The sequence below is a fragment of the Geospiza fortis genome, unplaced genomic scaffold, assembly GCF_000277835.1.
Source record: "Geospiza fortis unplaced genomic scaffold, GeoFor_1.0 scaffold246, whole genome shotgun sequence".
In the NCBI taxonomy this organism is placed as follows: Eukaryota; Metazoa; Chordata; class Aves; order Passeriformes; family Thraupidae; genus Geospiza; species Geospiza fortis.
In genome coordinates this window covers 408889-426497 of record NW_005054476.1, presented here as the reverse complement: position 1 = coordinate 426497, position 17609 = coordinate 408889, and the positions used below count along the sequence as shown (strand labels likewise).

The window sequence follows — 17609 nt, the reverse complement described above, 5'->3', positions numbered from 1 at the left end:
GGTTGAAGAAAATAAAGCTAAGACATTATTTAAATTCGGAGCAAACTATCTTTTTTATTTCAAAGTATCACTTGCCCCTTTTCTAGGTAACCAGATAATTGCAAACCATAGCAAATCAGAACCATTACAGTTTAATTTAGTAATTCCAAAAGGTATATAAACAAACAAATCCATTCTTAATATACTGCAGGGTGGTAGGTAGGAATTAGTCCTGGAAAAACTGCCTTTCTTTTTTTTTTTTTTTTGCACAGATCCTACTTGATTTGCAGAAGTATCCATTTCTTACTTGATAAACTTGGGTAAAAATTACACCCAGTCGTGAACTCTGACTCATAACTGGTTTCTACCAGTAGAAGTAATACCTGTAAGTTGTACAATATAAAGTGCTTAATAACCAGATCCTTTGTACAGCTGAAAACAAATCAAAATACAGAGTGCCAAAACTGTAAAGTTATTTCAGTGATAAACAAAACTTCCACAAACTTTATTTACTAGATCAGGAAAACAGTCCCAGTGGCACATTAAGGTAGACTTAGTGCTCATTTCTGTGAAGACAATTTGCATCACTTCTCGTTACAAATGTACAAGATAAGAATTTGCAGAGCAGCAGTTTGTGGTTGCATCGCTGCTTTGCAATCATGAGGTTATGCCAGCAGAGCAGAGTCTCTTGAACCTTCCTCCCTGGACAGTTAAAAGCAGTCTGTTCATACAGCTGCTAACTCATCATTTGCCATCACCAGTTGGTCCCAGACGAACACACTGGCGTACATACGAAAATATTTAACAGGAGGACAGAAAACACTGTTCCTAGAGACTAAAGATCACACCAACCCCATCCTCCTCTGAAGAAGTGCACTTTGCTCTTGACTGCTCAGGGCTTGATAACTGGCAAGCTCCAATGTGAAGGTTGCTGAGCCTGATGTTAGAGAACGCAAAACTGTTGAGTAGCCCTGGACAAAATGGAGAATATAGTTAGAACAGGAAGCTGCTTAGACCACAGAGAGAGAAGAAAAAAGTGTCAGAAGTATACTGCAGTGTACTAGTAAGTTAACTTAGTAAGTGAACTTTCCAATACTACTGTATTAGAATTGCAACACATGCATGAGTCAGTAATAATCTTTTTTAAAAACTGTTCTCCATAAAACCTGCTCTACTAGTATTTACTAGTTCTCTAGCTTGCAGCTGAATACGTGCTGGTTTAGCAATTTGGCATAAATTTGACATAAAAGAAAGCTACTCAATTTGAGGACACTTCCTTCTGACCTTCAATAATTAAAATGCAATTTAAAAAATCCATTCTAAATTTACTTATCCATAACTAAGGAAAAGTAAACTGAAGCCAAATATCTTAAAGCATATAAAAAAGATCAGTTTTATCATTGGTAAGGTAATCACATACCATCATTTCTGCTAGTGGAACAGCAGCAACCACAACTCTGTTGTCTTGACGAGACTGGATTTCCTGAATATTACCTCTCCGCTGTGCAAGATCAGCAAGAGCTGCGCTGAGATGATCTTCACTTACTGTGATTTCTAGGTTCATCAGGGGCTCCAGTATTTGTATACCAGCTTTTTTCAAAGCCTACAAGGAAAGGAAGGAAGTTATGCTGATGTACTCCTATGGGCTTTTTTAAAATAAAAATGACATAAGTAATTGTATCACTGAAGCTGACTCAAACTCTCTACTTGCAAAAGCTGTAAATTCCCCAGCACGGGCATTCCTAGGACATTCAAAGAGGAACAATGACCAGATATTGATACACATGTATTCTCCCAGCAGATCATGCTCCTGTGTTCAGAGAAGCTTACAGTTTCACTGTACCTTTTGCAAGCAACGGGAGACGCAGGCTGATACCATTGTGTGCGAGGTGTCTGGGTGCACTGTCAGTGATTGCACTGTCACATCTATATCTTGAACTGGGAATCCAAGCAGAGGTCCTGGGTAGGGCCATGAAGAAGAGATAAAAGGGGGGAAAAAAAAAAACCAAGCTCATTTGTTTTCAGAATATTAAGACATGTGCAAAAAATTTTCAGAATTAACTTGAAGTTTCTCACTTCCTCTTTGCTCTTTCCTTTCCTGTCCTCTCCCCAGGGTGTGGCTACTGGTCATGTTCCTCATTTAGAGGTTTTGTCATTACCTAACTTTACCCAAAGAGACAAAGGAATGCAGACTGATACCTTCTTAACTCTCTTTACCAAAAGCATAGATAATTTTCTGAACCGGAAGCTCCTGAATATACTCATCCAGACAACCATTACCAAAAAGTTATTTTTAAATACATTATATTTTCTAAAGCAAGTCTCTTGAACAAGACATTGTTTGAGAAAGCAGGGAAACCTTTTGCTTAACCAGAAGACAGAATATTTTCTGTATTTTCCACAGTGCCTGATACTAACACATAACCAAAATTCCAGGGGTAATTCAATTCCATAAAGGATAAACTAGTGTCCTAAGGCAGATTACCTCCAACCCAGGACTCTCAACTAGACCAAACTGTCTTAGACTACATATGAGGCCTGAACTACATCTGAGAAAAGAAACATCACTTTTTTTTAACGGAGAACATGGCCAGGTATTTTTATTTTTTTAAAGCACTTAATGGCATCAATTTTAGTCTGGAGACAGTACAGTTCTGAAGTTTCTTCAAGAAGCATAACGAAAGCACATGGTTAAGACATTCTGCAGCCAAAGATGGGAGATGCTTTCGAATTCCACAGAACAAATACGAAAAATCACTTCATGCTGGTTCTTAAATTCTCCTTTGTTAATCCACAACCTACTGATTTTACTGTAAGGCAGTTTTTTGTCCACAAGTTACATAAGACTTCCTATTTTTAATTAAAAGTCAAGGACACTTTTAATTTATTCAAGGGCACTTTAATCCTTTAGAAAACAGACTTTCCAATTAGGTAAAGCTTTTTACTGAAAACTCATGGATTTAGCGTATTTGAAAATAAAAAAAATGCATTAGTAACAGTAATAGAAGTGTAATACATGCTGGCCTATGAAACCATTTCTGTTATATCACTATGGTTTACATGATGTCATGAAGTAAATGTCTTATCTCTTAAACCACATTAAAAAATAAATCAAAGTAATTCCAAGCTCACTGTTGAGTGACTGAGAAGACAACAACCTTAAAAGCAAACCAAAGGCATGCTGATTTCCATTCCAGGCAAAGAAAAAAAGACATTTGCCAATTTTTGTAGTAGAATTTTTTGTAGTTTTTGTAATTTTCCTTTGTACCTTACATATACATCAGTTGTACGTTTATGTACTATCTTTTTTTCAAGCTACCAAGCAGTTTTTCCTTCCAAAAAATGGATTCTTACAAAAATGTTAGACCAGTATAGCTGACATAAGATTTTCTTTACCTTGAATGCATGAATTTGTGATTCCATTTTCTATAGCTCCTTGGAGTTCTTTGGGCAGTACTTCACTGACATTCTCAGCATAGCTGATGATGGGTTTTGTTGCTGCCCCTTCTCCTGATGTGGGCCTCACCTCTATCTCTGCAGTTACACAGTGTCGTTTATCACCTACTGTTTTGTCCAATATATCTGCAGGGGGAGGAAAAAAATAATACATAAAATTCATCTGAAAGCTACTCATATGTCATTTAAAGTAAATCAAGCTAGAAAACCAGAAACAAGATGTGCCTTGCATTCACTCATTTTACCTGTAGCTTGGGCAGCATTTAAGATGGTTTCTCGGTATGCTATTTGAAGAGGTCCCAAGTAAGTCTCAATTCCATATTCACGTTTGATTCGGTCATGAATAATTTCTATGTGTAGCTCTCCCATGCCACAGAGGATAGTCTGGTGAGAAGATAATTAAGAGAGAAGTGGAAAAACATGTAAAACTCAGGTTTTAATACAAATTCTTTAAGCAATGACTTGCATGCTTCAAATTGTCTCTTAAAAATGCTTCTAATTCAAACGGCCGTAATACTTCAAATTCTAAGACATTGTAAATCCCTAGATATTGCTCTAAGTCATCTAACATAAAAACCATTTTAGTGAGAGTGTTGTTGCCAGTACTGTGCTCATCATAAAATGGTAATCTTACCTAACGTTAAAGACTACATAATTCAAACCTTTTAAATACAGAATTGTCAAAAACATGCAGAGCATGGGCTGACTTCCTCTGTTCTGTAAAGCACAAGTGCCAAAGACTCTATTTTAGTTTCATACACATAGGAACATTCAGAGAGTCCTTTTTAATCAAGAACACCTCAATATGCAAATGAACTAACTAAAGTGTGGTCTTAATGTTCTAAAATAATGTTATAAGATGAGCAATAGAAGATTCATCTTACTTGTCCTGTGTCAGGATCTGGCTTCACTTTTAAACTTGGATCTTCACGCTGAAGGCAGCTCAATGCATTATCCAAGTCTGTACAGAAATATCAAACATTTTATCTGAAGCGAATTCAGTAATTTGAAGATCAGAGTAAGTGCCTAAATATCACTTTCCTCAAAACAAGCAAAAGAATCCTAGGGGAGCATAGATTTTGACAAAAAAATTCAGGTCAAATTACAAGTAACCAGCAACTTCTGATTTTATCCCCCAAATTAACTGTGCTACAAAGTGCTTGAATTTAATTATTATACATGCTATTTTCAGAGTGATATTTTGTGTTTCTATGAAGACAGACTGGAACCTACAAATTATTAATGAAGCCAGTAAATAACTGATAAGAGAAATGTCAACTGTTACATGATTTACCTAAGTACTTCAAGATAACATGAAATGGTCCAAATGAAAATGTAAATAATTTTTTATACATGGTTTTGGGTTTTTTTCTGATTCCCCATTATCTTAAATGCTGAGGAAAGCAGTAGAATGATGAACTAAGAGCTAAGACTGCATTCATCATACCTTACAGTCTTTGGGCGAAAACGCCACAAAAGTAAACAAACAAAAGCAAACTAAAACATCCAAACACCATAAAATCAGTAACACCTTATAACCCAGTGGCTCAGCCTGCAGACATGTTGCTCCAAATCTGTTTTCTACCTCACTCCATTCTGTCACACTACACTGGTACTTCCCCTCCTCCTCTTCACTCTCAAACAAGCTCAGCTTTGTTAGAACAAAGATACAGAATTTAAAGGGTATTTCCAAAAAGAGTCATATTACCAAGCCATCTGGTACAGGTACGTTTGAGAAAGACAGTAAGATTACAGGACTGTAAGGATGCAAAGATGAACCCTAACTAGACACAGAGAATTCTTGGTATATAAAGACTTTATAGAGTAAAACTGAGAGTGCCAGCTGAAAAAAACCCCACATGTCATATTTGTACTCAGGACACTATGTACAGCCCACCACTGTAACTGCAGCAAAACTTGGAGTAAGTACCTGCATCCTTCTATTTCTAAATGAAGAACTACTACTTTTCGAGACACAAAAACTAGAAAAGTAGTAGTACCACTACTGCTTGATGCAGTTATAGCAAAGGATATGGACAATCATGATCTGAAGTATACCCTCAGTATAAAAAACACCAGAAAGAACAATACTAGATCACTGGGCTGTTAAGTTTGTTCAACTCACTCATCCAGTTAGGTGGCTGCATTGTACCTTGTTGTCTGGCCATTGAAGGCGGTTCAATGGTACAGAAGAAGACAGGCTCAGGGATCTCAACACCTGCCAGCAGAAGACTGTCTACACCACTCCCAGACCTCTTCTTTTCCCCAGCATCCCTTCCAGCTCGGCGTGCTGCAGCAACAGCTGAAGCCTTTGATGACACTATGGTATCTCCAGTGGCACTCTACAGATCAACATAGGAAGTGATGTGAAAAAAAAAACAACCCCAAACTCAAAATGTATGCCAAAGCTGGTTACATTTTAGAAAATCTGTGTAAATGAGATTCATGCAGCCTATTCAGACAGTAAGAAATTATTAAACTAATAGAACCAAGCACAAAACATTTATTTGAACTTGAAACTGTTCCTTTTGGGTAACCGATTCAGACCATCATTCCCCTTCCCCACAGGAGGTCTCTTCGTGATATTACACTGTATTTTAAGAGTTACAGTATTAATATGAGCCCAACCCTAACAAAATACACCTTCAGCTTTCAGTACTTTCCAATCAGCACTGCAGTTTCCAGGGCAATTACCGATATTTGTAGACTGTGATATTTAATTTTAGGAGGAAGTACATCTAAATGCACTTCAAATAAAGCAAGTTTACATATGTCACCATAATCAAGAACATGAGAGATATGATATCATAGAAGTAGAAAGCACACTAGTGAAACAAGCTCCTTTACAGTATCTGTATTTTTCATTACCTGTTTTAACCCAACAGTCAGAGCAATGTTGCCAGGCATTAGTGATGGTATTTCAATTTGCTGATCAGCAAAAGGCAGGAGCAGCCGGCTCATTCTCTCTCTGAAAGTTAAATTCTCTGTTACTCAGGACTTTAACAGGCATTCCTATACTACATTGAACCACACCTCTATCTTACTCACGTGCAACTTTTGTTAATATTATATACAGCTGACTGAGGTTTCAATGAACCTGAGTAAACACGAACAAAAACTAGTGGTCCACGACATTTATCATGAAGAACTTTGAATGCCAGGGCACACAGGTCATCCTTGTACCACTGTCTGCAAAATAAAAAGCACAACAAAAAGCATACTTGTAGGATTAATCCACTCACACACACATTTATCTAAATTTTCACTCGTTTAAGAGGTGATATGCTTCTTACTGCAATGTTAGTGGACGCAGATTTTCAAAAATTGTAATTTGTACCAAAAAATAATAATCTAAGCAGTTCCACCTCCAATAGGACATGGTATGTAAGATGTTCTGTGATTCAGACAATACTAAGCAGGATTCTTAGATCATGTTTTTGTGAAATGACAATGTCCTCAGATTAAAAAAAGACTAAAGAACTCCAAAGTGCAAGTTTGACAGTTGGAGATAAATGCATCCAATTCCAGTAGAACTAACCAAAACAAGTTCAGTACTCAGGTATATTTTTCTGTCCACACATCTCTACTATTATGTAATACCTAAAGACAGTAAATATTTTTCAAAAATATGAATGCTTTGTTAATATATTTCATTTTCTCCTTTTGTGTTTTCCTACTTATCTTTTCTTCTATTTTCTGAATTTCGTTTTCTACCTGTACTTACAGAAACTCATATGAACGCTCATTAGGTGCAGGCAGGTACAAAGTAATAGCATCCAGTAATGGCTGCACCCCTTTGTTCTTCAGCGCACTGCCACAGAGGACAGGGACAGCCTTCTGAGCTAGCGTGATTCTGCGGATAGCAGACTGCAGCTGCAAAAAACCAATTATTTTCTGTTAATACTTGATCTACAATTTAGTTTCACTCCAGCTATTAGATACTGCTAACCAATCTCCAAAAAGCTAAAAAGTATGTTTGTAAATACAACATCACTCATCCAAAATCCTTTCACTGCTTTTAGCAAGCTCCAAACCATAAATCCAAACATTTAGATGCTAAAATAGAAGACACTGGTTTTAAGATTTCTAAACGTTTCACACAAATCTGCTGCTGTTCTTGTTATAACAATCCTTTGAATTCAGTATGTTGTAACTCACTGCTTTCAATATGCAGTATCTAAAGATCCAACCATTTCAAAGTAGCTGAGATGCTATTTTTGTTAGTGACAATCAGCAGCTCAGTCACGAACTGCACAGAGTCTACCTGAAAGTTCCATTCACCTTTCCCTAAACTCTTTTGTAGCAGTCTAACTTTCAAAAAAAAAAGAAAACCCCACCTTCCTAAATAAATATACCCAACTTTTAAAATAAAGCCTAGCATGCCTAAGAATCATAGCATATCTTTATAAAATTCCTACTAACTCTGAATATATTGTTCTATATCCACACTACTGTTAATTTACTGCGTAAGATGGTGTGATCTCATCTTATTGAAAAATCTGCAAAATCATAATTTGCACGTGTCAAAGGAAGAATAACCCAAACCCTTGCAATAAGAACTAGTAACACTTGTAAATGTAAAAAATACCTTGTCAGTTGGTATTAAGTCAAAATTTTCACTATTTTCTCCTAGAACCAGTTCAGCAAATTCATCATCCAGATCTGCAACCTTCAACAGAATAGTTCTGTATTATTTGGCATACAGCAGTTTCACAGAAAAGTTACATATCTTACTCACTTAGAATATATAGCTAAACAGAGCAGAAACAAAGCCTTTAAAGACATCAGCAATTATAAACTCAGATCATATAAAATTATGGAAATTAAGGCTTCAAGAAAAGATGGAGAAAAAAACCCAGGGAAGCCTGAAGTAAGCAGCAAGCAACCTTTACAAGCCAACAGATACTGAGCTGGAAAAAACAGACAAGCATCATAGTATTTTGGCCTTCTTCATGTCAAGGGTTTGTAGGTCCAAGAGCATGTCTCTGTTTTCAACTTGTACCAGTTAGCTTGACATGTAACTTAACTCCTTAAACATCTAACATACATCCCTGCACTGTCACAGATTCAGGATACCCAAGCACAGGAAAGCACTTTGCCCTCTCTATTAGCTACACACCAATTGGCCAAATTTTGAAATAAATCCTTCATAAGCAACTAGAAGTCTTATCAAGTTAACAGTTAAAACACAAGAGATAAAGGAAATAGTTCATTTAATTAAGTGAAAGTAACGTGTGCAAAATGGCCAGTATTCAAAATGCTACAATTTACAGGGTTTTGATAAGGAATATTAACAGCATAGAAAGCATTTCAAAAAATGTTTTACAAATACAAGGTTATCTCAATTATCACACTACTGGTACACCCCTTCCTCCTTCAGGAAGGGCCCAGAAAACAAAGGGGAAAAAACCAACACTTCTTACAAACCTTTCTACCTGACAAGACATTTCTTAAGAAAAAAGGCTGGGTATTAATACTGCCATTTCAAAACCTACTAAGTTTGAAAACCAGATTGTGTATATGTTCTACTGAACTTAGAGCAATATAAAATAGATCTCTCCAATCTCAAAGGAAACAGAGCTACCATAATCTGTCTATGCACTTGCACAATGTTATTCAAAGTTTTGTGGAAGGCAGCCCTTCCAACAAAAAGGATCGATTTATTATTGCATTGAGCTGCTTCTAATACAGCATTTAGTGCCATTTTGACCAGGCTGCAACATCCCATCCAGCTTTTAGCTGTCATTTCAGAAGAGTATGGATACCCTGCAGGTTTCAAGTCACATCTGTCATGTTTCATGCCAATGTACCAAATATATTTTGGCATCTAAGACACTACAAACACCGTCTGCTTTTAGCTTCCCCAGCACAAAAGAGACAGACAAATTGTAGGAACTCCATTGGAAAACCACTAATGGGGCTGGAGCGCAGCTGTAGGCCCAGAGAGATGGGTATGTCTGGCTTGGAGAAGCTAAATCAGGATGCAAACACTGTCTCTTACTATTTGAACTAGCAGTAGTGGCCCTGCTTCAGGGAAAACAGAACCAGATTCTCCTCAGAGGTACACAAGGAAAGCACCAGCATGGCAGTCCCAGCTTGCACCACAGTAAAATCCCACTGGACATAAAGACATTATGGTCAAGCACTGGGACAGGCTGCCTACAGAGAATCATCATCCTTTGACTTGAAAACTCAACTGAACAAGCCTGAACAAGTCAACCTAATGCTTTAGGCAGATCACTTAACCAGACACTTCCAGAGGTCTCTTTCAGCCTACTTTTCCTACTGCTCTGAGTAATGGTTTTAAATATATTATGTATTTACTTTAGAACTTTACTTGTTCTATTAAGGTATTTCTTGCATCCTGGACTTCTTGGAACAGGTTTGGATCATCAGTCTCCAGCAGCAGCTTTCGCTCAAAATTTTTTCCATCATCCACATCAGAAGTAGGTTTCCAAATTATTTGCTCCTTAGTCACAACATCAACCAGTCCTCTGAAGGTCTTGGCTTCCCCAATAGGCACCTGCAAATCAAACAGAGACTTTAGACAGATGCAAAAAAATTAAGAAAGTAGTTCCATTCAAAAGAAACAAAACAAGCATTTAATTTCTAAGCTTACCTGTAACAGTAAAGGTTTTGTCTTCAACTTTTGTTTGATGCTCTCGACAGCATACGTAAAACTACAGAAAAAGATACTAAGTTAAACAAAACTTTATGATATTAGTATGATAGGCTCACCATTCCCTATTTACTGCAAAAATTACTCCTAGAATTATACAATATGCATTTCCATAACCAAAGAAGTATATAGTATTAACATAATTGGGTTGCTCTATGCTTAATGGAAAATGATAGACATGCTCTTTTAAGCTCCTTAACAATGATTAAAACAACTGCCTGAATACCTTGCCCTGCTTTTGTCCATCTTGTTTAAAAAGCAAATTCTTGGTATCTGGTGTTTGTCCGCTTGTCTCCAGACTGTCAAAGTTTGTGCCTAAAGCAAAACACAAAATGGAAACATTAGTGTCAACAGCTGCACTACATGCTCCCCAACACCACTGAAGGTCTGAGTTGAGAGTAGAGAAGGGAACTGTGCTGTCTATTGTGACAATCCCATATCTAGCATCACAGGTGAACTCCAAAAGCAGCTTTGTCTTGTCTCTCAGCTGTTGTCATTTCCTTTTCTGCACTAAGGGCATGCAGGCATAGTGGCAAGGGAATGTGAAGATATACTAAGCATTAGGGGGGGCATATATGGGGAAAACTCTGTAATGTAGTGACTTTATGCTTTACTGCCAAATTACTTAGGCACACACAGGCAAGCATTTCTGTGGCAACACATACAACACTAAAAACTACAGTGGTTTTAACAGTAATTTGTGCACTGCTGGGCCATTTATCATATGTATTTTTATTTGAAAATTAAAGCAGGTATATAGAAACATCAGTTCAGATTCAGTAACAGGCTCTTGCCACTACAAGGAATAATGCAAGAATTTGCTACAGAGTTTTAGAAAAAAAACAAAAATATCTAATTGCTTTGTTTTTGAGGGTGGAGGCTATTACTCAGTTCAGGTTCATATTTAATGGCACCTAAATGTTTTCCAGTAGGAAGTTAAATAATGTGACTTATAGTGATTAAGAGTTCGCTCATCCCTCATCCAGGAAAAACCTATGTCCCATGCACAAGGGATTTCACATGTAACTCTTCTACAGGATTGAACTACTGAAACATTTCATGCTGTAAAAAGTTCAGTTCTAGCTTGCCTCCACCTTTTCTGCGCTCTATTAAAAAGGCCACTGGGGAGGCAGAAAACCTGCCTGAAAATTATGTATTTTCTACATGAAATGTGAAAATGAGAAATTGGCCTATATTAATTTCATTCCATTTGTGGAGCTAGTCAGAAGCATTCACCTCAATCAACAGTTGTAAAAGACAGTAACAAAATAACAAAACCATTCCAAACTTATAATCACACTTGCTGTTCGTTACCACGGAAATTCCTGTGCACTACATGATTTAAAATTAAATGCTCAGCTTCCTGAAGCTGAATTTTTATAAAAGCATTGAGAGAGCTAATACAGAGAAAAATCTCTGTACATTATTTCTGCCTGATTAAAGTCATTAAACACTGCAGGAAAAGTAACTGAGTGACTGGAGGTAAAATCAGAGAAAACTGGGAAGGCACATTCACCCTCTAGGAGAATTTGTAAGTGTGGAAACTACAGGCGAGATGCAGTTGCTATTCCCCAGATATGATGTGGTCAGCATGCCTGACTTCCCACACAATACATGCTGAGCAGAGTGAAGACACTGTGTCCAGGTTCTGTTTAAATCCTTGCAAGAAGGGGAACTCAATGATACCTTGTAGCTGGTAAGCCACACAGCAGCTGTCAACCAACGGATTAAAAAATAAGACTTCTTGCTGTTGAACCAGGAACTGTGGCAAGATCACAGACATACACCTCCATCTTAAAGGTGATGTTAGATGTAACAGTGATATTACCCAGCTAGAAGGTACGACCACCCCCACTGAACATGATGCATGACTACAGTCACTGAAGCTCCACCTAGACACAAAAATAGTATTAAAATAAATTAAAAATGGGGAGAAGTTGGCTCCTGGGAACTTTTGGGATCAGACAACAGGCTGAACTTGTCTTCATTCCTACAGCGACATCTATTGGGTAAGAACTGTACTCTATCCATGCTGAATGACTACCTCAAGCCAGATTTGGTTAGGGATTAGAGCTGGTTAGTATACTGCTTTGAAGACACTTTTGCAGCCAAATGCTATCACTAGATGTCTTCAAACCTTAACCTGTCACAGTTTTCAATTACATTAATGAGGAGTGCTATTCCATAAACTGTTAAGTCTTAGTCCTTTAAGGGTGCTAACGGTTGCTAGCAGCAGGTAACATACTGCACTGTGAATGCCCAGGGTCCCTCTTAACCTGTTGGCATGTCTCCTTGCATCTTTCCTGAGGCACCTACAGACCAATTAAGGATCCTTTAGAAGGGTGTCTTTCTGTTTGCATATGACCCTGAACAAGGTAGTTGAACCACACTCTCATCCAGTGGATTGTTCAGTGAAGGGTCCCTGGGTCCCCATAATAGAACTGAAAGAGTAATCAAACACAAATGGTTTGAGAAAATCTCTCCCCTTTACCATGACAGACTGCATACACACACACACACAAATATAACAGTTGATTTTACCTCAACACCAGCTGAAGCATCAAATACCGCTACTGCTCCATCTAGGACTCTCAAACAACGTTCAACTTCCACTGTAAAGTCCACATGGCCTAAAAAACAATCTTCCTTTTATACCATCATAATTCAAACAGGTACCATCAATAGGTCCTCACACATTTAAACAACATTTTTTTTCTTTCAAATAAAGTCAAAACAACTTTTAAACCAATTAAATTTTGCACCACATTTAAGACAAAGATGCTCTGTGACACTCCACCTCACCCTCTCTCCCTTAATAACATGAGTGCAACTAAAGAACAATACCTGGGGTGTCAATCAGATTGATTCTGTAGTCCTTCCAGTCAAATGTAACAGCAGCAGACTGAATGGTAATACCACGTTCTCGCTCTTGTGCCATAAAATCTGTCACTGTGTCTCCATCATCAACATCTGCAAACAGAAACCAGGACTGGGTAGGTAATCAACTCAAAATCTGAAATCATCTTTGAATAGAGATGTCAAGAGAGAATTGGAAATAGTCTCTCTTACACATATATATAAAAAAAAAATAAAAAAAAATATATATATATAAGCTATGAAAATTAGCCTTTTTGAAAACATTACAATGCCAGGTTATTTACCCAGGCTTCCTTTCCTAGGAATAAATGCCCTGCAAGTGAAAGACAAGCTATTCCAACAACTTTTTTGTTGTTCTTCTTAATCCCAGTAGCACCATGTGCATCCTAGAAACTAAACAAAGTCCAAAATCATGAACAAACTACAACTTTAAAAAACCTGGCTGCACTCACTGCATGGAATGTGACTGACATTTTGAAATTTGGTAATCAAAAGGTAATTAAGTCAAAAGTAAAGTACAAACAAACAAACCACCAAGTAAGAGGTTGGGCTTTGCTTACTTTTTAATAACAAGAGAAGCAGTTCATATTTTTAAATTAGTGGGATCCCAAGTTCAACTGCTTGACAAGCTGAACATCTTCTATCAGTCATATACAGTTGAGAACAGGGTATAAAACTTAAAATGTCAAAACAAAACACACACAGAGGCTGCTGTGACCATTTCACTCTTGAAGAATTCTATTAAACTTGCTGTAGCAAAGAAGTCTTTCTGTGTCATGGCTTTCAAAAGAAATGGATACTTTTTCTTACTCTGCCCTCTTCACAGGTCAAAAGAGAACTCAACAAACTCCTTTACCAGAATGGCCAATTAGCAACCAGCAAAATAAGGAGATTCCGCAATTAAATGTTAAATAAAACAACATGCTGAAAGTAAAAGAAAAATATCAACCTATGATATCTGAAATCAAAACTGCCATAGTGCAAAAAGGAACATCAAATTCAATTAAACTGCAGCACAACTTTGGAACAACTGCCTCTTACATGAGGTATTCCATCAGCAACTGTACTGCACGTAATTGTACACTATAAATTTCTTAAACCTATTGAAATACAAAAAGCATTTCTAACCTCCAAGTGTTCTTATATATCCAGAATAATACAGCATTCTCTCTGTTGTTGTAGTTTTGCCTGCATCAATGTGGGCCATAATGCCAATGTTCCGGATTCTGCATTAAGTGAAAACATTGTGGTTAGTGCAGTAATTTTTTAAGCCTGTGATAATTCTTATTTGTATAGTTAATATTCCCCAAGAACAGCACACCAGATTAATAGCATTGTTTCTCTGCTGCATATCTGATATAGTGTACACTCTAACACTGAAAAATGTCAGTATTGATATGGTGGATTTTCTTCAAATCAGTAGTACTGAACAGTGTTGCAACAGGCTTCCAAGCTCCATTTCATGGAAGGCCCCCTCTTGGGATCATGCTCACCCATCTGCCCTCCTGACAAACAGAAACAGCCCCTCCTCTCTCTTGCCCATCCCAATCCCTGACACCTGGTGCTCTAAACAACCTATTGCATATATATGCTTTACACCCCAAATACAGCACACCCAAGTTCCCATGAAGCTGTCCTGGATCTGGTTCAGCCTACTCTTCCTTCCTGACGTACCTCACCCGCAGCTCCCAGAACTGCTTTGCTTGCTTTGCACAGCACAGGCTTGTGATCAGCCCCCATGTTCACCACTAATGCTGCCTTGACCTCACCCTCAGGTACACAGTACCCTTCCAAGGGAACTTCAGCCCTGAGGCACTCCTTTGGCAGCTTAGCCCCTAACTGCCTTGCCCTCATCAAACGTGCCATGAAAACAAAGCACACAGCCCTGCCCACTGCAGCAGTCTAGCTGCCAAGACATCCTTCCCCCTTCTCCACCTCCCAGCAATACCATGGATTTGGAGCTTCCCTAACAGCCTGGCTTTGGTTATGATGGTGCAAGCAAGGGACAACACAGGACCTCTGTGCCACCAGCAGGCACTCTTTATTGAAATGCCACAAGGGTAAAGGTAAGCAAGTACTCACTTTATATCAAACATGCACATCAGATAGGCATGGCAAAAACCTACAGTTCTTTATCACATCAACTGTTCTGACTGAATTTACATGCCAACAATAAACTAGCTTCATGTACCTGGATATATGAGGATTAATGACAGAATGCAGAGACTTAACATCTCCTGGAAACAAAAAAAAAAAAAAAAGAAAAAACTTTTCAGACAGAACCCAATGTAGAAATATATTTAAGAAAACTTCTAAAAACCTTATTTAAAAAAAGATTCAGAGCCACAAGTCATGACAATCTGTAATCTCTACCACCTCAAATTTCTAAAGAAATTAACCTAATTTTAAATAAACCTCTCCCCATCTCAAAAAAATAGAAATGGTTGAGAAAACAGCTGTAATTTAGAAAAAACAGAACAAAGGCAACACAGGAAAGTATCATCATCTTACTCTACAGACACCTACTTCAGTTCAAGACAACTGTAATGCTGACATTCATCTGAACTGGTGATTAGATAATCAATTTAAAAAGTTATTTCTTCTTTAAGCCTTAAAGCTATACAGCATAATTCTCAGGGACAAAAGGCAAGCCGACCTGTGTTGAGAAAATATGGGACTGGGAAGCTTTAAAAGCTATTTTCTAGCAAGATACATTATTTCTCACATAGCTTAACTATAAAATAAGTTATCAAGGTAATTTTTTATGAAACCAGCCCAAAGTCAGTTATTCAAGCCATTGAAGTTGTGTTTCAGGAAAAAAAAAGTATAGTTCATCCTTGATAGGCCACACAGAATTCAACAACATTTAAGCTAACATTCCTTCACCACCTACAGATCATCTGTCTCATCAGAGACACACTGAAGCAGCATCTTACAGGAACCCTTAATGAGGGGTTCCAGCATACTTCACAACTGACCTGACTTCTTAAAACCTGTACCTTTGCTTATTATTGCTTTCTAAAGGTTTTATACTGTGAATCTACTGAGAAAAGAGCAGCAACACAAAACTCTTCAGTCCTTGAGCTAAGTGCTCTATTTATGTTTCATGCATTAAATTCTATAAAAAATGACCAAAAGAATACAATAAAACAAAAAGTGTACAGAAATAGAAAGAATTTCTTATTTTTATTCACTTTTAAATTAATCCTTACTATAAAGAAAACAACATAAACTTATACCTGGTGGAGAACTGTAATTTCTCAGACTGCAGTTTTGCTGTGTCACACCCATAACTCTCATTTTTGTATTTCTGAAATACATGTACTTGAAAGAAAAAAGAATTATAGAGAATGTTAATTGTTACGATGAGGTACTTTGTAGCCACATTTTTGGCAGCTGTAGAAAAATAAACTAAAAAAATCTACAGGAACAGATATTGTTGCTAGGTATTTATAGAAGGTCAAAAAACCAACTATTTAAAATCAGATGCTTGAAGTTGATGTCTACATTGAGGTTTAAACCAAAGTTGATTCAAATAATATTTGGGATAATCAGTAAAAATTTATGGCAGCATCAATATATTTTTCAATAGCCAAAAATTTTTAAATATGTCTAATTACTTGTGTAAATAATTTAACAATGACAAGAGTTAAGCAGTCAAAAAATTTACACAAAATTTACAAATTCAATTCCCAATTCTGAAGTCCCATTCCAAAATGGAAGTATGGATTGTCCCGAGGCCAACTGTTAAAGATAAAAAAACCCAAACAATAACCAACAAATCAATCACAAAAACCTTACTCAGAATAACACAAGTATTTCCCTTGCTCACAGAGGAAGTATCAAAGCTGAGGTAAAGCTCACCTTACTGCACAAACTTGATGACTTCAATGCATTCACTGAAAATTTCTCCAGAATTCTCAACATTCTGCCCCCCATCTCTAAAGCTGCTCCCTGGCAAGGAAAGTAAACATTGTACAAAATGTTGATGACAGGAAATACGCTAACCATGTTCCTCTGACATAACTCAATCACAAAACTTCATTCTTTTTCATGGGAAATCAGGTTAATATTTTTCAGGTTATTACTTTGCAAGTTAAATCAGTGTCAGATCCGTAATAATAATATTATTAAGCCTTAATACTGCAGCATAAATGCACGACCACAAACACTAAATATATTTCTCATGGAAATAATGTATTTCTGCAGGAAACATTAAAGCAGAATAACGAAAATTAGAGTTTACACTCACTCTCAGATAAGCTCCAGAGCATCGACTACCGATGAGCAAGGTGCAAACAGCTTTTCTAGTCTTGAAGAACGAAGGATGGCAAGACAAAATACCTGTTTAGGTCAGAAACAATAGAAAATATTAAATACTATGACCTTTTAAGCATAGCCAAAAGCAGCAGCGTCAAAAGCATTCCTAGATGGCTGCTGGTTATTTGAGGAGACATCACTGTCCAGCTCCCGTGACTCTCTGCTTCGTAGTAGTTTCACAATGCAGAGTAAGGACTCTAAGCACACGCTCACCTCCACTCTCTCATCTTGGAGCCGCACACGTCTCCTGGTGGTGCCGGCGCAGTTTGCTGACCGGGGGAGCGGGAAGGGCGCGCTG

The 17609-nt window shown here is 37.4% G+C and overlaps 2 protein-coding genes across 2 annotated transcripts in view; one reads left to right on the top strand and one right to left on the bottom strand.

Moving 5' to 3' along the window:
* Positions 1 to 28: 28 nt before the first annotated feature.
* On the bottom strand, positions 29 to 17608 carry GFM2 (G elongation factor mitochondrial 2). Its single transcript, XM_005428266.3, has 22 exons — positions 17525 to 17608; positions 17244 to 17335; positions 16856 to 16945; positions 16231 to 16315; positions 15183 to 15228; positions 14120 to 14217; positions 12959 to 13084; positions 12656 to 12744; positions 10341 to 10429; positions 10055 to 10115; positions 9773 to 9958; positions 8024 to 8104; positions 7160 to 7308; positions 6484 to 6624; positions 6304 to 6403; positions 5588 to 5777; positions 4320 to 4396; positions 3681 to 3819; positions 3376 to 3561; positions 1823 to 1938; positions 1400 to 1582; positions 29 to 950 (listed from the first exon to the last, which is right to left on the bottom strand). Exons 3-22 carry the CDS (start codon positions 16928 to 16930, stop codon positions 822 to 824), a joined length of 2346 nt encoding a protein of 781 aa, XP_005428323.2. The 5' UTR covers positions 16931 to 16945; positions 17244 to 17335; positions 17525 to 17608; the 3' UTR covers positions 29 to 821.
* The window catches only part of NSA2 (NSA2 ribosome biogenesis factor), a 6317-nt gene continuing 5982 nt past the window's right edge, over positions 17275 to 17609 (top strand). Inside the window, exon 1 of the mRNA XM_031063007.1 lies at positions 17275 to 17283. Within this exon, the coding sequence (XP_030918867.1) occupies positions 17275 to 17283 (9 nt within the window). The remainder of the gene's footprint in view (positions 17284 to 17609) is intronic.

Excerpts from the sequence above, each read along its gene's own strand:
- GFM2 (XM_005428266.3), bottom strand. The coding sequence starts at position 16,930 with ATGGGGGGCAGAATGTTGAGAATTCTGGAGAAATTTTCAGTGAATGCA. Across the intron at positions 14,218-15,182 it reads ATTAATCCTCATATATCCAG|AATCCGGAACATTGGCATTA; the intron begins GTACATGAAGCT and ends CACTTAATGCAG. Across the intron at positions 9,959-10,054 it reads CAAAACCTTTACTGTTACAG|GTGCCTATTGGGGAAGCCAA; the intron begins GTAAGCTTAGAA and ends TTTGATTTGCAG.